At 41.8% G+C, this 26,826-nt stretch overlaps 1 protein-coding gene across 3 annotated transcripts in view; it reads left to right on the top strand.

Annotated features, from left to right (window-relative positions):
• Positions 1-26,826, top strand: part of rin2a (Ras and Rab interactor 2a) — a 64,515-nt gene that overhangs the window by 13,592 nt on the left and 24,097 nt on the right. The window contains exons 2-8 of one of the 3 annotated variants that reach the window (XM_061690993.1): positions 1,740-1,828; positions 3,773-3,870; positions 10,460-10,670; positions 15,524-15,635; positions 16,113-16,185; positions 16,776-16,867; positions 23,770-25,368. In XM_061690993.1, the coding sequence (XP_061546977.1) occupies positions 1,769-1,828; positions 3,773-3,870; positions 10,460-10,670; positions 15,524-15,635; positions 16,113-16,185; positions 16,776-16,867; positions 23,770-25,368 (2,245 nt within the window). In that variant the 5' untranslated portion in view covers positions 1,740-1,768. Of the gene's footprint in view, positions 1-1,739; positions 1,829-3,772; positions 3,871-10,459; positions 10,671-15,523; positions 15,636-16,112; positions 16,186-16,775; positions 16,868-23,769; positions 25,369-26,826 lie in introns of those variants that run through there. The other 2 variants (XM_061690996.1, XM_061690994.1) reach the window with 2 other exon arrangements.

Raw genomic sequence — 26,826 nt, 5'->3', positions numbered from 1 at the left:
GGCGTGCCGTGGCTTTGGTTCAGTAGAAGCAAACAACTGGGACATTTTAGGGAACGTTAACTACGTATTACGTTCGCTAGCCCGCGTGCTAACTAGCTAGTGTGCTACAGAGGTGAACAGCTCACTCTGGGTCGCTCAATTGTTCCGACATCGTTTAAAACAGAGGTCATTAAGTCGCGGTACTCACCATCGCCAAAAAAGAAATGTTATGATTCAAGACATACGGTGTGCTTCTATTTTAAGCAGCACAACGTATTTCAGGCTTTACTGTAGTCATGACCTGTACCGACCAATCACATGCAAGTTCCACCACCCTTTCAGCCAATCAAATCTGCATCGCAGGCCTTAATTACTGAAATCACAGACCAGACAGCAACTGAGGGAGGGAGAGAGAGAGAGAGAGTTGAGTTAAAGACTGAGAAAGATCAGAAAATGGCTGACGAAGAGAAAATTTGGAACAAATGTCAAATGAGTCATTTATGTTTGTGCTTGCTTCTCAGTGGGAACTTCCCACTGGGATCTCTTAATAAAAGTTACTAAAAGTGCGTATAATATGTGAAACACCATTAAGAACCTAAACAAAAGATTTGCAAAAACATAACCTCTAAAACGGTTCATTTAAGATTCGTTAAATTTAAATATGTAAAATTGTTTGAGACTAGTCACTGATGGTGTAGTGGTACACTCGCCTGACTTTGGTGCAGGCAGCGTGGGTTCAGTTCCCACTCAGTGACGGTGTGAATGTGAGTGCGAATGGTTGTCCGTGTCTATATGTGCCCTGCGACTGACTGCCGACCAGTTCAGGGTGTAGTCCGCCTTTCGCCCGAAGTCAGCTGGGATAGGCTCCAGCGTCCCGCGACCCTAACCAGGATAAGTGGTGTTGAAAATGGATGGATGGATGTTTGAGACTTCACTGTTGTGTTAAGATGCCAAAGAGGGGAAGTTAAACTTTATTTTTCCCAAGTTCAGCACTTTATTTGGACACGTATAACGTTTCCTTTTTTTTTTTTTTATATATAAACTAGCTCTTATTGTGACATGCAGCCCTACTTTTATCTAGTAAACGAGAGAACATTACACAGTTGTGCTCATATGTTTGATTGCTAGGGCAGAATTTCTAAGATGTGTACAATTCTTTATCATGCTCGAATATCATAATATCAGTGGCATAAAAAAAAACATCAACAATACTATCGTTTAGCTAGAAAGTTTTTGGGAAAATATATCGTTCTAAACATTTTTCTCATGTGGCCGTTCTTAACATATTGAGAGAGAGAACAAGCGCAATGGGTAACACAAAAATATTGTACAAACAGTATACAAGATTAAAGAGTAACAGCTGTAATAAAAATCTGCAATATATCATGAAGCGAGAACCGCGATGTAGCGGAGGATTACTGTATCTGTATTCCGTGATGATAAGTTGCAGGGACTTCCAGGGCGGGGACTCACTGTTTCCATGACATGTGCATCCGGCACTCACATACAGTCGTCTCAAGTGTAAAATGATCTATGATTATACTGACTTGTCATTATTGTAAATATACTGTATAATATAAGGTATTTTTATATATCAAGTATTTCAATGAGTATATTCTTTCCTCAAAAAAGTTAATGAATGAAATAATTAGTTGGCATATGTTAAAAACATTGGAAATTAGAAATGCGTAATTACTGTAGCTTTTACTATATTCGGAATTGTTTTTGAGGGAAAAAGCTTTTTTTATTTTTCTTCCCAGGTAGCTAGCTATCCAGGAGGTTCGACAAGATGTCCACCCATAACATCCACCAGTCCTACAAACGGGAGAGGAAAAGCAGTTTCTTAAAGGTACATGTCACAGCATTCACAACCTTTTTAAAAAAGGAAGTGAGCTGAAGTCTAACTTTATCTCATCGGCCGCATATTTGTTTCAGTGGATTACTGCACTCATGTTTTTCTGGATTTAAAAAAAAATATATATATACAATGGGCCAAAAAAGTATTGTCAGCCACCAGTTCTCCTGCTTAAAAAGATGAGAGAGGCCTGTAATTTTCATCATAGGTATTCCTCACATATGAGAGACAAAATGAGAAAAATAAAATCCAGAAAGTCAGTCTGATTTTAAAAGTATTTATTAGCAAATTATGGTGGAAAATAAATATTTGGTCAATAACAAAAGTTGATCTCAATACTTTGTTATATACCCTTTGTTGGCAATGAGAGGTCAAATGTTTTCTGTAAGTCCTCAGTTTTCACACACTGTTGCTGGTATTTTGGCCCACTCCTCCATGCAGATCTCCTCTAGAGCAGTGATGTTTTTCGGCTGTCGCTGGGCAACACAGACTTTCAACTCCCTCCAAAGATTTTCTATGGGGTTGAGATCTGGAGACTGGCTAGGCCACTCCAGGACCTTGAAATGCTTCATACGAAGACACTCCTTTGTTGCCCGGGCGGTGTGTTTGGGATCATTGTCATGCTGAAAGACCCAGCCACATTTCATCTTCAATGCCCTTGCTGATGGAAGGAGGTTTTAACTCAAAATCTTACGATACATGGCCCCATTCATTCTTTCCTTTACACATATCAGTTGTCCTGGTCCCTTTACAGAAAAACAGCCCCAAAGCATGATGTTTCCACCCCCAAAGCATGATGTTTCCACCCCCATGCTTCACAGTAGGTCTGGTGTTTTTTGGATGCAACTCGGTATTCTTTCTCCTCCAAACACGACAAGTTGAGTTTTTAGACTAAAAGTTCTATTTTGGGTTCATCTGACCATATAACATTCTCCTAATCCTCTTCTGGATCTCTTGCTCTCTAGCAAACTTCAGACGGGCCTGGACATGTACTGGCTTAATTTATACTGCTTGCATTTTCCAGCAGCTCCTGATCTGACCTCTGTTAACACCAAGTAGTATAGAACCCTGTGAACTTAAGAAAGTGTTGATCCATGCTAAACTTTAACCTTCACTATATTTCCATGTACAAGCCAAAACCCCAAACTACAGTGGGGCAAAAAAATATTTAGTCAGCCACCAACTTGTGCAAGTTCTCCCACTTAAAAAGATGAGAGAGGCCTCCTGTAATTTTAGTGTTTATATATGAATACGCCTTCCTTCTATCCATCCATCCTTTATTTTTCCTAGGATGCTAACAATGAATTTATTCGTTTGTTGATGTTACTGTCAGGGTTGTGGACTGCTTCTAGGAACTAAAATGAGCAGATACTGTTCATTAAGAATTTATGTGAGCTTATTGAGATCTTTAATTTCTGACAGTTTTTCGTTTCATTTCATTCAGCTTAGAGTTTGATAACATACGTTCAACGGGTACACACTACTTACTAAGCTCGCCTATTTATTAATGAAAGAAACTACATGACACTTCAACACCTTCGCCAATGTCATCCGTGGGAGTCTTTAAACAGGCCAGAAAATAATTGGAACAAGTAGTTGAATAGCATCTTTGTATTAAACTATTTGATATGGTTGTCTGTTGGCGATCCTGAAACTTATCCCACACCTCCCTTACTTCTTAACACCTTAATAATTTCCATTACACATTGAACAATGAACATTAATTCACAATTTTGTGTTACGCTTGCAGTTTATCAGAGAAATCATATGGGAAACACATGATTCTTTCTGATGCCTCATTGTGTCCTTTCCACCTTCTGTTTGATCAACTGTTTCAACATCTCTACATGCTGTGTATCCATTTGTTTAGCGATTCTCGTAGACTTTGCACTTCCTTCCATGAATATATATTTTTTAAATTGTTTTGTTTCTTTGTAGTTGATTGAGTCCTTTGCCTTGGAAATCGGCACATTGAAAAAGGAGATGTGGAAAAAGCCTGAGACAACAGAAGAACAAAAGACAGATTCAATGCATGGGTGAGCTCTGATTTGTATACTGTCTGATGTTGTTGTAAAGCGAGTTCGTCTAATACAGTGCACTAGCACAATACAGACAGCAGAGAGCACAATTGAGTTTTTCATGTGTATTGCTATGGATAAGTGTGATGACCGCCAGATGTTTACACACATCTGTCAGTCCATTTTACCCTGACTCATCAGAGAAGTACTAATTTAGGCTCAATTGTTGTTACCCTTCTCTTAAAGAAAAGGGGACACACACACACTTTATTCTGTTGGAAGTTCCACGACTTGCGCCTTCTGACACAATGCAGCACATTTGGCTCCAGAATGCCTTGGTAGTCTTCAGATTAAAGTATACCCTGCACAGCTTGAAGACACCCTGCGTGTCTGATGCAGCAGTTAGATCTCAAGAGGTGGGACAAAATATTAGTGGACAGATTCACAGAGAGTTAGAGAAATCGCCTAACTGCAAAGAAAGAAGGTTTTCAAAGCAAACTATTAAGTTAACCATTGTTTTTGTCCTGGGCCATTTACATTTTAGTTTTTACATTGTTTTGTTGGACCACAAAAAGCAAGGTCTGTTCATCATAGTTGCTTTCATAGTTGTCGAATAGTAATTTTTGTTAACGTTTACTTTTGTTTGTGGCAAGTTGGTGACCGTTGTGGGTTTTGCTTTCTTCAACAGCAGGTTACTAAGAATTTAGCCAACCTGTGTAGATGCACTCCTTGGGAACTGTTATGTGCTTTACTAAACTTGACTCACACCTGAAATTTAAATAAAGCCCTAGACACTTGACTTATGATGTACAAAGTTACCACCTTAACGTTGCTAAATGCTCACAATACAGAATTACTGTACACGTCCATTGAATGAACTCTGTCCATGAAGTGTAAGGATTATTTTCTGGAGCTTTGGAGAGTTGATCCGGTGGTGCGATTGTAATCACTAATCAGATGAGCAGATTGTTTGTTTTTCCTCTTCAAACCTGCCTGTGTCTGTTCTTTTAGTTTTGATGAGACAAAAATTTAACAAGTCAACCAGAAAAAAAATCCCTGTGCTTGTATTTTCTTCTCTGGCTGGAATGTAACATTTTACCAGTAACTTGGCCCTTTTCTTTTCTCAGAAAAATATTTTTTTTTCCTTTTGAATATTGTAGTCCCTCCTGTTCGTAGGTAGTAATCTATACTGCTCTATACGGTCAAGTCCTTTTTTTTTTTTTTTTTTTTTTACATCAAAAGATGAGACCTTGAGATGAAACGAGTGCACACATTAGAAGATTATTTGTAGATTATTAATTGTATCCCGAGAGTGCCAACAGTAGTGATCGTTACGTTGGTGTCTAGTCCATCAGAGGCCAACATAAACACACCGCTTTCGCTCCTGCTGAACACCATAATGAACAACAACGGATCGACCCAAACGGTGTCCACATAGAGGACAGAGGTGGGACCAAGTCATTGCTTTGCAAGTCAAAAGCCAGTCTCAAGTCTTTGCCCTCAAGCCCTGAGTCAAGTCCCAAGTGAGACAGCAAGTCCCAAGTCAAGTCCTAAGTAGAGAGAGGCAAGTCCCAAGTCAAGTCGCAAGTCCTCAACTTAGAGTTTCAAGTCTAGGACTTGCGACTTGAAGTCGAGACAGGCAAGTCCTTGAGTCAAGTCGTAAGTCCTGTTTCAAAGTCTAGGACTTGAAACTTGACTTTGAGTTTCAAAGTCTAGGACTCGCCTGTCATGACTTGGGACTTGAGGGGAAAGACTTGAGACCTGAGGCTTATTTATACTCGTGCGGACGGCGACCGCACTGACGTCACTGCGGCTACCCCGCACGCAGTTTGCCTTCATACTCTAGCACAACCCACGCGCGCTGTTTTGAAAGTCTGCTGCAGTTCTCCTCCAAGTCGGGGGTGTCGCTACAGCTGGTATTGGCTAGGACACCACAGGGTGGAGTTTCCTCTGCATTTTTTTGGCCATTTCCGGTAGTCGTTTTTACTTTCCTTTCATTAACAAGGAACAAAGCAACAACAATGGCGACCGTGGAACTGAGTCTGCTAGAACAACTGGACATAGATGACCAGATTATACGTTTAATTATGATGCAAAATCGATCAAGAAGGGGGCGGCGTAGGTGCTATGTGGAACCGGGAGGAACGCTGATTACATCATCACAGCATGTGACTAAAACGGACCAATCATGAGAGATGATCTCCGCGGCTTTCTACGCGTAGCAAGAATTTTTGGCGTGTGCGCGTCAAGCGACGCAGACGGGCCGCGTGCGCCACGTGATGCAATGCAGGCGTTGTTCGCTGCGGGAGTATAAAGAGGCCTTTCCTTGTGACTTGCAAAGCAATGACTTGGTCCCAGCTGTGCCACATAGTTGCAGGAGATTCTAATCAGGGAAGCTTAAAGACTACTCCTGAATTTTTATCAACATGTCAAGTTTCCTGGATCATGTTTACTCCAACATAAAGGATGCATACCCCTCCCCCACCTCTGTAAATCAGACTATCTCTTCATCTCGCTCTCCCCAGACGACACTTCCGCTCAGACACAGTGACAGGTCTACCACAAGAACTGTTAGAACCTGGTCTCACAATGTAATCTCCAAATTGCAGGACTGCTTTGAACAGACATACTGGGGCATATTTGAACACCAGGAGCTGGAAATGTTAACAGGATCAGTTCCTTGACTATATGAAGTTCTGTATTGGAACTATGACTGTAGATGAAAACATTCTGATTTTCCCAAAGCAGAAACCCTGCATGATGAAGATGGAGGATAAAAAAGCGCATCAAATCCCACCTGTCTAGCTAACAGAGGGGCTAAATGACTTATTTGCTTGTTTTGAAACAACATAACAGCAGCACTCATCTTGCCCAGCCCTGTCCCCATCTCGACCCCAACCCAGTTCCTGCACCACGCCACTCACTGTTTCCTAGCAGTGAAACCCAAGAAGGCTTCTGGCTACTTTTGTTAACTCAAATGTAAAGTACTTGGTAAGGTGCTCAGGACGTGTGCCTATTAGCTTGCAGTCCTCTTCACCAGGATATTCAAACTCTCTGGTCCAGGTAGTCATGCGGCCCTGTTTAAAATCAGCCAACATCATCCCAGTGCTGAATGCGTCTCCCATCACCAGTCTAAATGATTACCGGCCTGAGGCCCTCATTCCGGAAATCATGAAGTGCTTCGAGAGACTGGTTCTCCAGCACATTTAAGGACTATGTTGAGCTAGGCCTGGTAGCTCTTTGTGGATTACAGCTCAGTTTTAATACAATCATCCCTGATATACTGATGCACATCACCAAACTGGAAACTCTTGGCTTCCCTCCTCTTACGTGCCTGAATGAAGGACTTTCTTACTAACAGGCCCCAGGCAGTGAGACTTGGCCCCCACCTCCCATTTATCTGCACACGGAGCACCGTGTGCAGATAAATGTCTGTCTCTACACCCACGATTGCAGTCCGGCCCACGACAACAACCTCTTCGTCAAAGAGGAGGTCTGAAGCTGTCAACCGGGTGTTGGAAAACAGTCTTGATCTGAGATTGAGAAAGCCAAGGAGATTGTTGTTAAACCCTGATAAAATTATTTCAGTCCGGAACTTAAAATGCACTTCTGGGCCATTTTCGGCAGCTGGAAAGCGTCTATACCAGTGATTTCCAACCTTTATGGAGCCAAGGCACATATTTTACAATTGAAAGATCTCACAGCACACCAACAAACGAAAATGTCACAAAAAGAGGATACATCAAATAGAAGAGCATTCATTTGTTCTGTCTGTCACTATGCCTCACTGGCACACACAGATGAATAAAGATACATTATTTCTTGGAAATAAATAATTTTTTGAGGAATGAAGTAAAACTAGATAATTTCCCACAGCATACCCGAAGAGCGCTCACGGCACACTAATGTGCCCTGGCACACTGGTTGAGAATCACTGGTCTATACATGTGTGGTTGCCCGAGACAGCCACGTAGTGGCCCTGGCCACTGTTAATGTCGGACCCTGCATCAAGAAGGCCCAACATCGGTTACACTTTCAGAAAGTCCTCAGGAAGCACAGCCTGGACACCACCTTGCTGCTGACCTACTACCGCTCATCCATTGTGAGCCTGATGACAATATTGCATTAGGTATGGGAGCTGTACCATGGCAGACGGGGAAAGGCTACAGAGACCGGTAAAGGCAGCGCAGAAGAACATCAGGCTGCCCCCACCTCTCCCTGATGAGCATTTTCACGCTTCCTCAGCAGAGCAAACACAATAAACAAGGACAGCTGTCTCCCTGGCAGGGATCTGTTTGACCTGTTCCCCTTAGCGAGTTGCTCCAGATTTATCAAAGCAAAGTTATCAATCCCACTGCTGTTCTCGCCAGGACATGCCCCGTTCCAGTATAATTGGCTGCTGCATCCCGGGAAAAGAAATATCTGACTTCAGTGTGGCGGCGTTATTATGAATCCCCCATATTTAGAACAAATTTGATACTTATTTGTATTTGCAGCCAATCAAAAACAAGAACAAGAATGGGTCCCCCCCCCAAAAGCAATTACCACCCTATACCCACTTTGACTCCACAGTTTAAACCCTGAGCTCTGTGTGTACTTCATCTACCTGTTGTGCAATATTTGAGTTTGTTGAATTAAATCGAGCATCACGGTGAGCGACTGGTTAAAGCATCTGCCTCACAGTTCTGAGGACCGTGGTTCAATCCCCGGCCCCCCCTGTGTGGAGTTTGCATGTTCTCCCCGTGCCTGTGTGGGTTTTCTCCGGGCACTCCGGTTTCCTCCCACATCCCAAAAACATGCGTGGTAGGTTGATTGAAGACTCTAAATTGCCCATGTGAATTTGAGTGCGAATGGTTGTTTGTTTATGTGTGCCCTGCGATTGGCTGGCAAACAGTTCAGGGTGTACCCCGCTTCCTGTCCGAAGATAGCTGGGATAGGCTCCAGTACTCCCGTGACCCTAGTGAGGATAAGTGGGTCAGAAAATGGATGGATGGATGGATAAATTACATCTTGCAATACTCAGTGCGTTTGGGCAATAATCCATGTACTGTGTAATACTCTTATTTAGACTACAATGCTATTTATTATCTTCTTGCATTGCTATTTATCTTCTGTTGTAACTATCTTGTATTTTATATTTTTACTTATTTATGTATTTTTTTTTTTACTTTACATGTTTGCACTGGCGGGTATTGGCGGCACGGTGGACGACTGGTTAGCACGTCTGCCTCACAGTTCTGAGGACCCAGGTTCAAATCTGGCCTCGCTTGTGTGGAGTTTGCATATTCTCCCTGTGGCTGCGTGTGTTTTCTCCTGGCACTCCGCTTTCCTCCCACATCCCAAAAACATGCGTGGTAGGTTGATTGAGGACTTTAAATTGCCCGTAGGTGTGCATGTGAGTGCGAATGGTTGTTTGTTTATATGTGCCCTGCGATTGGCTGGTGACCAATTCAGGGTCTACCCCGCCTCTCGCCTGAAGATAGCTGGGATAGGCTCCAGCATGCCCACGACCCAAGTGAGAATAAGCGGTACGGAAGCTGAATGAATGAATGAATATTTGGACTGAGGAAGGAGCTGCTTTCAATCTCATTGTATGGTATGTAAGGGCTGTCACGATCGAATCTTTTTAGAATCATGTATGTATGGTATGAACTCTGCACAGAATTTGAGACCAGCCTTTGCTAAATGGTCAGCATTCTCGATTAGCATTAGTGCGCAAGCAATTTTAGGTAAAAAAAACAAACAAAAAAACGCTACCTACCATTCAGCTCCCTCATACATCATGTTATATGTCCGTAACGCATTTAATAGTGTCTGAAAAATCACTTTCAGACGATTCTCTGTCATTTTTGGCAACGTTTATCAGTGGTCCAACACTGCGTCCATCTGCAATAAATGCCCATGTGAAACATTGGTTCTGGGAGTTTTCTTTTTCTTTTTTTGGAGGTTCCCGATGGAGCTGCATCGACTTAATTTTGAAGTCAACTTAGCCAAGTTATTGACATTTTTGTCTCAGCGCTAATGGTATGGTAATATTTTGTCAGTATATATGCTATATATATATTTGTCAATATATGTGGAACAAACATAAGACCAAAATTACCACTGTCACAAAAACAATACAAACAAACCATAAAAATATAAAACATCCATTCTTACATGTTCGTTGATGTATGAAGTGGTTTTAGATGAAAGAGGAAGGAGGTCTGGCGTCTCCTTCACCAGTGGATCATAGATGTTACGATCACAGCGTGCATGACGTTACTCCCGATCGCCCCAAGCCAAGTTCAAAGTAAACATTCGCTTGGCGATTAACACACATACAATAAATTCTCTTTTTTTTCTCATGTGTATATTGACATTAAAAGGTTATTCTATTCTGTTATTTGTAAAGAATTTGCGTTAGTGTTTCAAAAGTATTGGTACAGATAGACTTAAAATACCTAAGTGAATAAGGTGAATAATTGCCGTGTACCAACTCTGCATTGGTCGCCGGCTGCCCCTATCACGCCACTCTTCCTTTAATCTTATGTAGCTGTGCACAACTTGCGTGCTCACTGGCTGATATACTGCACTTATGCATTTCCTAATTTTTTTTATTTTTCAGGCTGGGTGAAGAAGTGGGGGGTCTCTTCCTACAAGCAACCCCCTGTGCTGACATGGGGACTGGACTGGCTGGAGTGAGAGATTCAGGCTATGACTCTCTCCATCGGCGACTCAGTGTTTTGGACAGATTGATCAGTACACATTCTGTGTGGCTCCAACTTGACCTAAGCCATCAAAATGCCATAAAGATACTACAGAACCAAACAACAGGAGTAAGGAAGCAATTGATACTATATCCTGCTGTTAACTTAAAAACCCTGTAAAGTGCATACAGAGATTTGTTTGTGAATACATTATACATGCTTGAAGGTAATCGCTGAAAACGTGGGCACAGACTGAGAACTATAAGCAGTTGGGCATCTGACATGAGTCGCCCCTCCCCCGCTAAATAAAAACTTGAGCAGCTTCATTGACATCAGTGGTTAACCAGCACACAGCAATCGAGAGCAGGAAGTAAGGTGTGATTATTTTGAAGCCTCATTTTATATATATATATATATATATATATATATTTTTTTTTTCATTACATTTTTTTATGGTTAACAATGTGCTATGTCAAATTTAGATGACTTGTTTTACTTTACAGGGACTTTAAAGCTTTTTTTGTGACAGCAGAACGATAGTAAATACAAAAATGCAAGTTACACATTAACAGTCTTTACAACAACTTCCAAAATGTTCACAGGCTCAAGTATTCTATTTCTCAAGTAAATTTGAGAAAATTGCTTAGCAAACTGGTCATGTCCTGTAAATTCCACAACAAACAAATTATAATTTATATATAATTATAATTTATATCTATAACTACTCTCAATGCACATTGCCACAAAAACAGTTAGCAAGACCTTTTCGACTAAAAGTCCAAGGTTGGATTTACACTGCATGGTTCAAGTGGCACAAGTTACATCACAAGTTATTTGCTGTCGAATGACACAGTTCAGATAGGCGCCATAGCAGCATAGAGGGGGGGAAAAAATGCATGCACTCGAACTGCCAGTGTGACTGCAGCACAAACGGACACGTTGCATATACGCTGTCAATGCTTGGGTTTATCGAAATACACCAACAAATAAAAAAAACACCAGCTGTAAATCTAAGATACTGTACATAGAAAGCATCAAACATTAAATGTGGTCTAAATGTTATTGTTAGTCTAAAGAATGAATGATTAAATAAGGAAAATACTTGCCAACAGTGGTGGCACGGTGAGGAAACTGGTTAGCACATCCGCCTCACAGTTCTGAGGTCTAGGGTTCAATCCCCGACCCCGCCTGTGTGGAGTTTGCATGTTCTCCCCGTACCTGTGTGGGTTTTCTTCCGGGCATTCCGGTTTCCTCCCACATCCCAAAAACATTAATTACCGTTAACGTTAATTGCAGACTCTTAATCGTCCGTAGATATGAACGTGAGTGCGAATGGTTGTTTGTTTACATGTGCCCTGCGATTGGGTGGGAACTAATTCAGGGTGTACCCCGCCTCCTGCACCGCATTTAGCTGGGATAGGCTTCAGCATTCCCGCGACCCTAGTGAGGATAAGTGGTGTAGAAAATGGATGGATGGAATGCAAGCCCATTAAATGCCATGTAATGTTTAGTGTACATATTTTTTGATTATTCAATTGACAAGTCCAAAGTGCAAGCAATGAGAAAGACAGCCCCCCCAAAAAATCCCCTCCTTCCCTGTCGTACATATTAGAAATCAGTCAGAGTACGAAGGAATATACAGTATAACCTTCTTTTTTTTTTTTTTTTTTTTTTTTAACCACAAGCAGATAAACAAAAAAAATAAACATAAATTGACAACATACAAAGACGAAGAATTGACAATGTGTTAAAATAAAGCAAAGAGGGAAGTGAGGCACAGTGAAAGGTAAATTGTCAAAAGCGAGTGCTTCATTTGTCCTGTAGCGCAGTCGTCCCCAACTACCGGTCCACGGACCGGTACCGGGCCGTGAGGCACTTGTTACCGGGCCACAGAGAAAGAACGAAACAACACTATATCAGGAGTCCTACTTAAAATACGGGTTTATTGCAACAGTTGACTCTCACGCACCAAGTCCGCTCTGATACAGATACAGTCGTAGGTTGATGCTCGACACAGGCAGAACTACTTTGACGGAGTTAAAAGTCTTCTCATTGAGGAGCTGTGGAACTCCAGTCTAGTGTGTGTTTGTATGTACCGTATTTTCACGACAATAAGGCGAACCGTATTAAAAGGCGCAGTCTCAGTTACGGGGTCTATTTCTGTATTTAACACGTACATAAGGCGCACCGTATTATTGGGCGCAGGCATGGTAAAACATCCATCCATTTTCTGAGCTGCTTCTCCTCACTAGGGTCGCGGGCGTGCTGGAGCCTACCCCAGCTGTCATCGGGCAGGAGGCGGGGTACACCCTGAACTGGTTGTCAGCCAATCGCAGGGCACATACAAACAAACAACCATTCGCACTCACAGTCAGACCTACGGGCAATTTAGAGTCTCCAATTAATGCATGTTTTTGGGATGTGGGAGGAAACCGGAGTGCCCGGAGAAAACCCACGCAGGCACGGGGAGAACATGCAAACTCCACACAGACGGGGCCGGGGATTGAACCCGGGTCCTCAGAACTGTGAGGCTGACGCTCTAACCAGTCGTCCGCCATGGTAAAACATATGCTAGCTTAAAACATACGGTCGCATGCATGCACGCTAAAACAATGTTTTTAAAAAGTCAGCGGGAGCAAAACTGAGTTCGATTGTACTTTATTGAAGTATTTAACAATGTACTCATGTTATTTTTTTTATCAATCCTCATCCACAAATCCAAGAAAGTCCTCATCTTCTGTATCTGAAATGAACAGCTGGGCAAGTTCTCAATCAAAAACACCAGGTTCGAGTCAGTCGCGTTGCTGTGCAAAAGCTCGAACAACAGTGCAAGCAGACACGTTAGCCCAAGCATCCAAAACCCATTCACAAAATGTGGCGTAATTTGCCCGACGCTACCTCCTAGTCTTAGTAAAGCTGTGTTTTCCACCTGTCATCCATGGCTCCCATGCCGCTCCTTTCACTTTGAACGCCCTGTATACGCGGATGTCCAGCGGTTTGTCAAGCCTCCCGGAGTGATGGCAAGCTTCCTCACTTGCACTCAGTCGAATGGTGGGTTGAGACGCCTCTCCCGGCTGTTCTTTGCTCATTAATCCATTGTTCGCGTTGGTCTTCCAACTCGGGCCACCTCGCCTTGTTTCCGCGTTTAGTTTTTCTTTTGTTTTCCGTGGAAACTCAGCTTCGTCTTCTTGACTTGGCGAAGCTCGTTTTCCTGCTTCCTCCACTTGGAGGGACCATGGATTAGTTGATCTTGAATTCTCTCGCGGGTGCTCGAGTCCCATGTTCCTCCACGTAACTGATAGCTTGCAGTTTAAACTGTGCTTCGTAAGTGTGTCTTTTCTTGGTGCCATTTTCGGGGGTCCTTAGCCAAACTGTGCACACACACAATGCACACCCCAACGCGATATACCTACTGGGGGCGTGGCTTTAGCGTCCTCCTTTACGCACCCTTCCCCCCTTACGTCCGCACGCTGACCTCAGCCACATCCGCTTTTCCTCTGTATAAGCAGCGTGTCGGCAGGAAATGCTCCCAGTCAGTTAAGTGGTCAAAAAAAACTAAATAAATAAAACATTTATTTTTTATTTTTTTTAAAGCACACACACACACACACACACACACACACACACACACACACACATTCATACACGCACGCCACCACAGCCGGTCCGTGAGGGGAAAATAAGGTTGGGGAACACTGCTGTAGAGTCTTAGTAATTGACTTGAAAATTGAATTTTGGACATTCCCACAAATCAGAAGGGTCTTATCTCCCAAATGTATACTTTTGAACGACATCGCTCGATAAAATCGGAACAGATTGGAAAGCAGAGAGTAGGTTGGTAGAGTTATGGTGACTGGAAGCTTTAACACGAGTAAATGACTGCTCAGCTTGCTCCAAACTTAATTTGATACAATTTAAGGTTGTCCACTGTTTCTACTTCACCAATTCGAAATGATCTAAAATGTACTCTTATAATGCAGATACATGTAATATATGTCACTCAACTCCAGCAAACATGACTCATATGTTTTGATCATCTCCCCGTCTGCAGGTTAACTGGTCAGATATTTTTAAACATCTGGCAGGAACATGCAATTTGAAGTTGACACCTTGTGCAGAATTGACCCTTTTTGGAGTATTACCTAACTCCCAAGCAATTAGGAAGAAGTTTAAAGATAGCACATTTACCTCTCTATTAGCACAAAGGAGAATTTTGTTGGAGTGGAAATCACTGTTTGCCCTCAAAGCCTCCCTGTGGGTTAAGGATCTCATGCTGTCTTTAGATGTGGAGAAAATCAAATATAATAAGAGGGGTACACCTACAGAATTTGATTCCGCATGGGACAGTAGGATCAATTACATTACTAAATTAAAAATTACCGGACAAATTCTGCCATTTAATGTTTAATAATCATATCTGTCAACTTGCTAATTTCGTGTTGTCACTTCTCGGTGTGGACGTGTGTACCTTTTAATGTGCATTTTGGGCATCTGCGCATGCAGGTTTCTTCAAGTGTTGAGTGAATGTTAACACTGTCATATTGCATATGTGTCCCTTGAAATATACACATCATGGAAATCGGATTTGGACACTTGGACCTGCAGGGTAATCGAAACACTCAGTATACAGTTAAGTAAGAACCCCTTTACACCACTGAAAACCACAATTGCAGTGCAATAATAAACATTGATAAAAGAGTCAATAAAATCTGAGCATTATCCTTCTAAAATCCATTATTAAAATGCATTACAAAAAGACAGTGTCACTAAAAGAGTTAATCAAAACTGAGCATTATCCTTCTAAAAGCCATTATTAAAATGCATTACAAAAAGACAGTGTCACTAAAAGAGTTAATCAAAACTGAGCATTATCCTTCTAAAAGCCATTATTAAAATGCATTACAAAAAGACAGTGTCACACCTTTATTTGAATCTAATTGGATGGTCTTCTCTTTGGATGTTTCTTCTCCCCTGCCCTGTAGACATTTGTGGTGAGGAAGTCATCAAGCCTGCAGAAAAAGGTCATATCGTTACGCATGGACAAGAACTCCCCAGTTCCTGTGAAAGACTTTGTTGTCAAAGAGAGCCAGTACAGTAAGCTTAAAGACACTCTTGAAGCAGGACTTTCTCCTTCTAAATGTGACATTAGCAGAATAATACATGTTGAGTTGTGAGTCAGTCGGTGTCAGTCTACATTCTTGACTGATTATAGACGCGCTTCCTGTTAGATGGGTGTTTTCCTCGCAATGGTGCTGAAAGGCTTATTGAACTTAAATAAACCATTGTGCAGTCAAGTCAAGGTTTTTGCCTTCCGACTAGTTGAAAATTGCAAATATTCAAACAAAACCTCAGTATGGTCAGAACTTCTTGTGCTTACCTTACTTGTTCTGAGAAATGTCTCTTGAAAAGTGTTGCATGTCACAAATAACTAAGAAACAGAAGATACCCCACAGTAATGTGTCATGCTTTAACTTCTTTAGATAACATTAAAACGTGAAAGCTTGATTGCCATTTCACCATGCCCTGTCATTAAATTAATTTTGAACAAGCTGTCCTGTTGTTTTCCTCCAGCTTTCTCTTTGGAAGCATCTGGCCTGAGCTTTGCAGACCTGTTTCGTCTTGTAGCTTTCTGCTGTATCAGCAGGTGTGTCCATTCTTCAGAATTACTTAAGTTGCTCTTGCAACTTGCTGTTTTTTTTTTTTGTGTGTCTCATCATCGATCCATTTGTACTGTCAAATACTGTTCCATGCTGTATTTTTTAACTTTTGTCAACTCAAATGTAAAGTACACGTAACACTTCAGTTCATGGTGCTCAGACTGTGTCTTCAAAAGATTGGCAACACTGTCATTGTATCATGTACACTCCCATCCTAAAGTGTTGGAACAGGCCAATTCCTCGATTTTTTTATTCTAAACTGAAAACACACGGGTTTGACAAAAGACAAATCTGAGATATTTCTGTTTTGGTTTCTAGTTATTGTTAATTTGTTACTTTGATTGCAAACACTCTCTAGCTTTGATTCCTGTAGGTTTAAAACACACACACAGACACACACACAGGGTAGCGAGAACATGGACATTTTCCCCTCTCAATAGTGTTTGTATCCATGGTTCTGCCAAAACCAAGCCATGCTCAGCAGAGTGACTCACACAGTTTAGGCACGCTTCAACTTGTTTATTCCTTTCTCACGTTGTTTTGCTCCAATTCAGTCTGCTTTGTTGCATTTTCTCAGGGATGTGCTTCCCTTTACCTTGAAGCTGCCAGAGGCCATCGCTTCAGCCAAAACGTCTGCTGAGCTTGTGGAGGTCGCGAAACTTGGAGCAGGTTTGTTTGCCTTTGTTGTTATACAGTATATCAAGAATGGAATAACTGGTGCAAATGAACATTATGGTGTTGAACCTGGCATGGTCCTCTTAAGTCAGGGAGAGAGTTAGCGAGCTATGTGGAAATGTGCAGCTGAATTGTTACAACCATATGAACACATGAAGTACTGTATTCTGAGCATATGGGAGTATACAACTCTTTCCTGCTGTGGGTAAAATGTATTTCTTTCCCCTATTTCTCAGAGGACTAGATTTTTGCAAAAAGACCAAATTCCCAGCCCCTTCCACACACACATTCACAAAATTTACTAGCATTCCAGCACCGAGGCTGAGGGGCAAAAGTCTTGCAGGCTTGGTTAAATGTTGCTCAACTGGACATTGACTCAGAACTGGGCCCTTAGGGATCTTTCCTTCTCTAGAAACCATTTTTCATCATTTCAATAATTTACAGCATCTGTGAAGTAGTTCTGTACCAATAGTTATTTTTATCTTGTTTTTCTTCTTAAAATAAAGTATTTATTAGAAGACAGCAAAAAAAACAAAACACCCGACACATTTGATAAGGTCATATATGTTATTGTAGTTTGTGCACAACCACTGACCAAGATAACTGTGTGACGCAGAAACTGTTGTGTGGAATGTAGCACCCCAAGAGTGACCTTTCTGTCCATTCAGGCTCTCATGCTATGACTCAGCTCAGAATTAAATCTGCCAGACTTCCTCACTATGGGAGCCTATTAAGGTGTCCAGCGCGACACATGTCATCACACCCTTATTTTAATGTGGTTTCTGAGTATTCAAAGGCATATTTCCCCATCTTTCCCCTATGAAAAAAAAAATATATATTTTAGGTAAGGTGAGACAATGGTGAGGTTTGACTCAGTGTATGTAAAAGGCAGCTCAGATGTTCACATACACGTGTGCGTGCGTGCGTGCCTTTGTGTGTCCGTGTGATTTCTCGCCATTATTAAGTTACCACTGTTGAGCACAATCTAATTAAGGTAAAGTTGAGTTGTCTTTATTCCCTTTACTCACATTCCCAAGCCGTTTTGCCAGAAACCAATTCGTTCACCCGATTTAATTTTGTTGTTGTCACAGTGTACGGTCATCCCAGAAGTAAAGATCTGTAGATTTTATGTATGCAAATCCAAACATGTACATTACACATTGCTAAAACTGTAATTTGGTTGGCTGTGTCTATCCACAGTATGCGGTTGCAGTTTTTTTTTGTCGACTCTAATGTGATGAATTTCTGGCTTTTTTCCCCTTTCACTGGCTCTCCCTAACTTACCAAAGCTGCACATTCAGGAATAGAGACTTGAAATCAATTCAGGTGATGGGTTTATTTCATTCAGCGCACTCAAGTTTCTATGTCTGCTCGTCAAGCCAAAAACACGGGATTGGCATCGAGTTGACATCACGCGCTGACCGTCATTGTGGAGTAGGAAAATTGACAAATTGACTAGTCTGAACAACCCCAAATTGACAGTATTTTAATTGTTTTTGGATTACACTGTACATGTGTGCTTTTTAATTTTCCTAAGACAATGCTTCTTAACAGAACTAACAGAAGTTGTTTGCGGTCCTTTGTTTTATAGTTTCATCTTTATGACCTCAGACAACAGAGGTCTTTGGATGGCAATTGGTGTGACAGACAGCATACAGGCTGAAGACAGAAACGTGGACTTCTACACCTAGTAATCGTTCCTGAAAATAATTGGCTTGCATAGAAAGCACCAGTGTTGCAGTGCCTCATGGTTGACCCTGTGTGGAGTTTTCTCTGTGTACTCTTGGCTTCCTTCCACATTCCAAAAACATACATGTGAGGTTAATTGATTTGTTTATATTGACTGGCGACTGCTGCACGGTGTACCCTGCCTCTCACTCAAAGTCAGCTGAGATAGCCTCCAGCTACCACAACCCTAATGAGGACAAGCGGTGTACAGTAGATAAGGAATAGACAGACCTTGTAGACAATTTTTCGAAAGTAGGTGAAGAATAAGGGATATTTGGATGTCACACTTTCTCTCACTTTAGATTGGGTCAACTTCCAAAGTAGATGTAAACCAGTCCTAGACTCAATCTTTGCTCTCCCTATGAATATTTAGTAACGTGGATAATTGTTGACAGTCCACAGATTAGAATCCGATTTTGTTAATTTAATTGTGTTGTTGAAAAAGCAGACTTGTTCTTGTTTTTCTTTGCTGTGCTGTATATTTAATAAGCTGCCATGTCTACAAAACGGTGGTCCTCTGGAGCTTTGCAGTGTACAATACAGAGACAGATTTTTTTTTTTTTCAGGGTCGATACCGATTATTAATATTCCAGAAGGCAAGATAACCTAGCCGTGCTGATATTCATATGCAGTAAAAAGGAAAATAGTAGCGTAAAGTTTTTGAATGATACAAACGCCAACACTTTGCTTAAATGTATTGAACAGCTTTTCATATTTGCAACTTAGTATTTTTGCTAATCTTAAACAATAGACATCTTTGTTTTAAACCTAACAACAAGTGCAGGGAGCTCAGGCTCAGCGTAATGTCTCATAAAGTTAAATGAAAATGTAAATGAGTAAATAGCTTCCTCATGTTTTCCCCAGTAAATTAAGTTTCCTCAAATTTCAATACAACTGAAATGTTGATCTTCTTCTCGATCGTATCTTTGTAATAAGTGCAAACAAAAGGTGCAGGGTGTTCCCAGGGTCAGCAGCATCTCTTATAAAGTGAACTGAAAATTCAAATAAATAAGTAGTTCTCTGAAGTTTACCCAGTTTTAAATTGATGGCTTATCGGCCATTGGATTTATTAAAAAAAAAAAAAACAAAAAAACCCGGTGCTGACATGCGTCAAAATGCTGAATATTGGCCCCCGATAATCGACCCAGGCGATAATCGGTCTATCCATAGTGTACAACTTGCCTTCCAAGTAATTGTATAATTGAAAGTAGAGCTCAGACCTCTCCCAACGTGACCAAAGCCTTAAGTCTTAATGTACATCTGACTTCTTTGGTAGATAAAATATTCCCTTTTAGCCTGTTCGGTTTAACAGCTGTTTTTCCAGTGCCTTTCTTCTGTTTAAGCAGCACGGACACTGAATGGGACGAGGTCAAATGCTGACAATATTCCACCTTTTGAAGGTACTATCAAAGCTGTAACAACACCTGTGTAAACGGTGAATGTCAGGGGAGTCAAGTTACATCTAAGGGCAGGGATATCCAACTTTGCTGTGTCGTGGAAAAACTGAAGGCTGCCTGTCTTGTTATGGACAGTTCCGTTCCAGCTATTTTGCTATTTTTATAAAAGAGGTTATTTATGATGTGATGGACCATATCGATACTGTTCTTCTCCTGTCTTGTAGTTGGTTGTAACAAAGCCAATTTCACAGCAGTTTCATCTGCTGGATGTGGTGGGTCACTTTTTGCCCGAATGCAAGCAGGCTATGGCAAAAACTGAAAATATTGTCTTTCATTTTTTATACCTGCATACTGTAGATCTTGGTCGAACTCGCTAAGACTAAACTGCTCTCAAAACATAATGTATAATTCATTCATTCATCTTCCATTCAGCTTATCCTCACGAGGGTATATATAATATTCCAAACGACGATGATTCAGTATTTGTATATTCTCTGAATAAGATGCTAATTTTGGCCCTACAAAACATTTTAAAACATATTCACTGCCATTGACGACTTTAGAAGTCAAATATCCATGTTACCTGGGAAGGCTGGCAGTGAATGAGTTTTAATAAGGAAACAAATAAAAACAACAGACATGTTTTAACTTATTCAAAAGAAGACAATGGCATGTTGGTGTGTCCAAGACAAAATTACATTTAAATAGTGAGAAATGGCAGTGAATCATGTAACACAAGGCATTGAAATGTGTTCACAGCAACTCAACAAAGGTGATGTACAAATACGAGGGGCAGATCCATTATTTGTACGATCATTTACACAAATCCCCTTTTGGTAATAAAACCCCTGTTAGAAATCGAAATCTTCTGTACTGAGACACTGCTTTAAGACTGTTTTCAAACTAAAACTATTGCAAAAAAAAAAAAAAAAAGGAAACATGAAGTTTAGAGTGGGTGAGCAAACGGGGGTTAGGCATGAAAGAACTACAGGGAAAGACTGCCTACAGCTGAAAGGGAGGGAAAGAGGCGGGGACTCCCGTAACAGCCCTCCCAAACTCACATTACCATGAGGGAATCATAACAAGTATTGAGTAGGAGTTTGGCTGAAGACAGTTGAGTTTCAGCTTGCGGCAATGTAACAGTGTAGTTACCACACTAACCAGTCGAAGGGTCCTGAGAATTTGGACCCAGTCCCATATAAACATCTAACCTGTTTGTCATCAAGCTTTGGGATCACAGTGAGTATTGTTGTCATCTATTTTCTCTTGTTGGAAGGAGCTGGTCTGTTTCTGGTACTCATGCTGTATTGTTTACGTCAGTGTTTATATTTCTCATTTTACTGCCTGGCACAGGCGGTACTTTAGAAGGTTATCATTGTGTGAGTCAATTTAAGGTTATGCCTTTAAGCTTGCAAAAATGAGCAGCTGTGGTTCTGGGCTGAGTTTAAAGTGTATTTTAAGATTGGTTTAAGTGCTCGTGTTGACTTACCAGGAGTAAGTGATGCGAAATTTAGTTGATCCTCTTCAACATATTATACTGGGCTTGGTAGAAATAGTGGGAGATTACAGAGAAGCCAAAATGCACACTTAGACCAAACAATGTTTTTCATTTTGTAAATTTCTTTGGAAAATGTGTTGTATGGGGATAATAAGTTTGTTATAGCTGAGGTATAATGTTTTTTCTGACCTTGCTCAGCCAACATCAAAAGACTAGAACAGATATCCTTTGTAGTTTCACCGTAGATGTGACCAATTGCATCATCTTACTTGCGTCTTAAGTTCGTCAGCAGAAAGCTGTTGCTCTTTCAGGTCTTTATATACATCGGAGAGGTATGCTTTAATAGGCTTCCTCTGGCTTGTGCTTGTGGAAAAGATCCAAACGATTATGTGAGTTTATTTACACAGGGGCCATCAACTCTTGTAGTCTATGTTGCTATTAAGGATAGTGTTCTGGTGGTTTGTGTGTAATACTACAACTAAACTTTCACTTACACACAACCTTTGTGGACAGAATGGTAATTGAAATACTTGAAATTGACAAGTAGTAAATGTAAAGAAAATTAACCAATTCACATTTTGGCCCAACATAATTATTTTACAAAACAAAGAATTAGAGCAGTGCATTTTGCCCCAGGAAGCCCCCAATAGCCTTGAGATGTCATTGTAACTGAATCTCCACCATGTTTCATAGTAGGTAGTGTTCTTTGTGTGCTTCATTATTGCATCTGTGGGCAAAGAAGCTGCTGTGACTCTGCTTTGGCGGTTTTGTATCAAAGGATTTGTCCCCAGAAAAGTTGACTTCTCAACATGCAAAAGCACTTCACTTCAGCAGTCGTCACACACAGAGTTAATCCTTTGATACTTGCTGAATTTTGAGGTCTCTGGTAATGTGATGGATCACGGAGGTGGTGGTGGCTGAATGGTTGAATTCCAAATTGTATGAGCTGAGTGGTGTTTCAGACGTACCGCTGTTCTAAGAATTCTGCTTGTCAAAGAAGTTTGTGTCAATAAACCCAGTATTTTTTTTTGTTCGTCCATTATTAACTGATTAATTGGCTGTGTTGCCTTTCATGGTTTTATCACTTTCTTCCAAGGTATGTCAGTCCTCAATATATGTGGAACATACAGAGGGCCGAAATTACTTTTCTAAGAGGCCACTGTCAGAAAACAATACAAAAAAAAACAACAACATAAAAATATCCATTCATACATACTCTTCATTGTATGAAGCGGGTATAGATGAAAGAGGAGGTCTGGAGTCTCCCTTTACGAGTGGATCATAGATGTTGCGATCCTGGCGTGCATGACGTCACCCCCATTCGCTAGAAGCCAAGTTCAAAGTATACAAGCCGTACCATCTGGCGAGTAACACACATACACAGTACTACAAATACAGAAAGAAATGTCTTCATTCTTAAGTCCCATCTAGCTCTGCATCATTCATTAACTCCTTCTGGCCACTTTGCCGAACAGCTCAGCTACCCCCCCCCAATCCGTCCAGTTGTAGGGCACCATCGTAGGCAGTCCCCCAGCTCCGACATTTCCATGGTTGTAGCAAGAGTTTCTCAAGGCACAAAAACAACAAGCGGTGACAGTCGAACAGCCCAGACATTCCCCTCATCAGAAACGGTGCTGTTGCAAGACTGCTGCCAAGAGGGCGCAACCATCAAGCACTGACATTCTCCTTCAATTAATGTTTCGCTGCCAATCAGAGGATGGAAAAGTTATAACGTCACCAGGGGCCCACTAGCTACCACTGTTTATTGAATCTGAAATCTGATTGGTTCAGATTGGTAAAAAAAAAAAAAAAAAAAAAAGAACCGGACATTTCTATTGTGTTTATATGGCATCGGCCAGTAATCTTGAGTCTGAAGTCCCTGAGAAGATTACATTCAAATAGTAACACACAGAAGATGAAATCTGATTGCCCACCCCGCCAAAAATGAACCCTTAAACAACTGGAGACTACTCGTCCACGACACATGCTATGAAATGAATACAAGAGACTGTTGGAAATAAATCAATACAATTTGATGTAAGTTGTAAATCCAGGTCAATGCCTTTCATAAGGCTTAGGCCCCCAGTGCACGCTACTGCAGAAGGTTCATCATCTTTGTTGAGGCCTATCATTAAATTGTTCCTGGTCCAAAACAGTAGTTAATGCGTATGTGGTTTGCACGGTTTTTGGTGATTGAAAATGTTTACTTTTTTATCAGTTTGTAAATCAGCATCACATGCCTATAATAAATAATGTAATTTGTTGTTGTACAGGTTTCTGGGACACTCAATTGTGCCATAAGAGGAATGGTTCTGCCTTTTTATTGGGTCCCACAGCTCCAGACAGACCACCTCCACCTGGCCAGCTACCACTCTCAGTTGCACCCACCCCAGGCCGCCCTCGACTTCTAACTCGCACCCCTTCAGAGCTTGAGTGTTGCCAGTCCAATGGGGCACTGTGCTTCATCAATCCTCTTTTCATTAAGGTTCATCAACTAGACCGCAACCACAGCCCTAAATCAAATTATTCTGGTTTGAATAACAAACCTCTAAACCATAGCACAGAAACAAACACACCGCACTTCAGCGGTGACCAGCCTGAAGGTTGTAACTCTCATATCAGTGACAGCAAACTGTCAAATGAAAACAAATCTCATAGTCTTGGCATCAATACAGACCTACAAACTCAAAAGAAGCAAAGTGGTGAAGACTCTCCGTCACGGTCTCCACCAACCCGTCCACCCCCACCTCGCTTTGCAACACAGCAATCAGGCCTTCCTGTCCGGCAACAAAGTATGCCAGAGAAAATTTCCTGGATCAATGTCCCCAAGGAGAAGGGTGAAGAGAAGGAGCGTAGCAGTAGTCTCTTATCCCGTCTTGGTTCATCACTTAGTATCAGCCCCTCATCATCCCCGCCGAAGAGACTCAGCATTAGCTCCCCTATTTCCATCCCCAGGCCTTCTCTGCCCATCTCTTTATCATCCCTATCCTCCTCGCCTCGAAGGGCCAAATCGTCACCATCTTCCTCACTGGAGGATGTCCAATGTCATCTGGCACTAGAGGACAAGACTATTGAAAAGGCCCTTCTTAAGGCCAAACTATCCCAGCAGAACGGTGGCAAAGCTTGCATCCAGCCCTGCAGCAGTCTTCCAGATTCCTCCCTAATGACTATAAGCAAACAAGCAGTGCGAGGAGGAGGTGGAGAAGAAGCAGGAGAGGAAGGCAAGGAGGTTAGCCAGCGTCTGAGTGACATGAGCATTTCTACAGATTCTTCGGACTCCCTAGATTTCTCTCAGTCCTCACCTTTCTTCCTTCCTCCTCTACATGACCCAAGTCCACCGACAGTGGCTGATTTTAACGCCCACCTCCCCCTTTCACTACCCTCGTCCCATCTTCTTTACTGCAGCATGGAGGAAGACGATGACGAGGAGGAGGATGAAGATGAAGAGGAGCCTGATTATGGTGTCGGCCTGGAGAGTGACCAGGACCAAGACCAGGACCTGACAATGATACCGCCTGGGCACAGGATAAGACGCCGGTCAAGTGCCAGTGCTTTGGTCCTTCAGAAAGCACTTAGAGGTCATCTGCGCAAGATGAGTGGTGTTTTTAACTCACTGTTGACACCTGAAAAGAGAGCCATTCGCAGGGTGGTCGAATTGTCCAGGGATAAAGGCTCCTACTTCGGCTCCCTGGTGCAAGACTACCTGAGCTACATGGGTGAGGGTGCGGGCACCCCGACTTGGCAAAGCTTCGCCTCTGGACTGGAACTACTTCAGACTCTCCGTCAGTTTATAACTCAGATGAAGAGTTACCTGCGACAAAGCTCAGAGCTGGGTTTGCCCATCGAGAGCCTCATACCTGAAGACCAAATAGGTGAGTGTGGGAATAGGTCTTAATTTTTGATAATGTTGTATTTTTACCAGGAATAGGTTTTCGAGTGCATTTTCTTGATCGCCCATGGGCTGTTTCGACACCCAGTGTCTTGTACAGCAGAATAATGCTTTGTGGAGGAGTTGTGCCATTTTACTGTGTGGATAGGATCAACTTCCTTAACCTAATCTCAAGCTGTTAGTTTTAGACAATGTACTGTATTAGTTGTACTAGCTAGCTGCAATAATACTAATAGTAATACTATATTTTGTGTCATATTTAAATAGATTATTGTTCAACATTAAATTCCACCCGCTTGATTATTATACTAATTATCCATCCATCCATCCATTTTCTGAGCCGCTTATCCTCACAAGGGTCGCGGGCCTGCTGGAGCCTATCCCAGCTATCATCGGGCAGGAGGCGGGGTACACCCTGAACTGGTTGCCAGCCAATTGCAGGGCACATACAAACAAAGAACCATTCGCACTCACATTCACATCTACGGGCAATTTAGAGTGTCCAATTAATACATGTTTTGGGGATGTGGGAGGAAACCGGAGTGCCCGGAGAAAACCCACGCAGCCACGGGGAGAACATGCAAACTCCACACAGGCGGGGTCGGGGATTGAACCCTGCTCCTCAGAACTGTGAGGCCATTTTTCACTCTTTGTTATATTGCAGCCATTTGCTAAAATAATTTTAAGTTAATTTCCCCCCCTCATTAATGTACACACAGCACCCCGTATTGAAAATGTAATTGTTACAATTTTTGCAGATTTATTAAAAAAGAAAAACTGAAATATCACATAGACATAAGTATTCAGACTGTGACACTCATATTTAACTGTGGTGCTGTCCATTTCTTCTGATCATCCTTGAGATGGCTCTACACCTTCACTGGAGTCCAGCTGTGTTTGATTATACTGATTGCACTTGATTAGGAAAGCCACACACCTGTCTATATAAAACCTTACAGCTCACAGTGCATCTCAGAGCAACTGAGAATCATGAGGTCAAAGGACCTGCCTGAAGAGGTCAGAGAAAGAATTGTGGCAAGGCACAGATCTGGCCAAGGTTATAAAAAACATTTCTGCTGCACATAAGGTTCCTAAGAGTACAGTGGCCTCCATAATCCTTAAATGGAAGACGTTTGAGACGACCAGAACCCTTCCTGGAGCTGGCCGTCCGGCCAAACTGAGTAATCGGGGGAGAAGAGCCTTGGTGAGAGAGGTAAAGAAGAACCCAAAGATCACTGTGCCTGAGCTCCAGAGATGCAGTCAGGAGTTGGGAGAAAGTTCTAGAAAGTCAACCATCACAGCAGCCCTCCACCAGTCGGGGCTTTATGGCAGAGTGGCCCGACAGAAGCCTCTCCTCAGTGCAAGACACATGAAAGCCCGCATTTGGAGTTTGCTAAAAATAACACTTAAAGGACTCCAGATGGTGAGAAATAAGATTATC

The sequence above is a fragment of the Phycodurus eques genome, chromosome 11 (assembly GCF_024500275.1).
Source record: "Phycodurus eques isolate BA_2022a chromosome 11, UOR_Pequ_1.1, whole genome shotgun sequence".
NCBI classification, from domain to species: Eukaryota; Metazoa; Chordata; class Actinopteri; order Syngnathiformes; family Syngnathidae; genus Phycodurus; species Phycodurus eques.
This window is presented reverse-complemented; position numbering and strand designations above follow the sequence as displayed.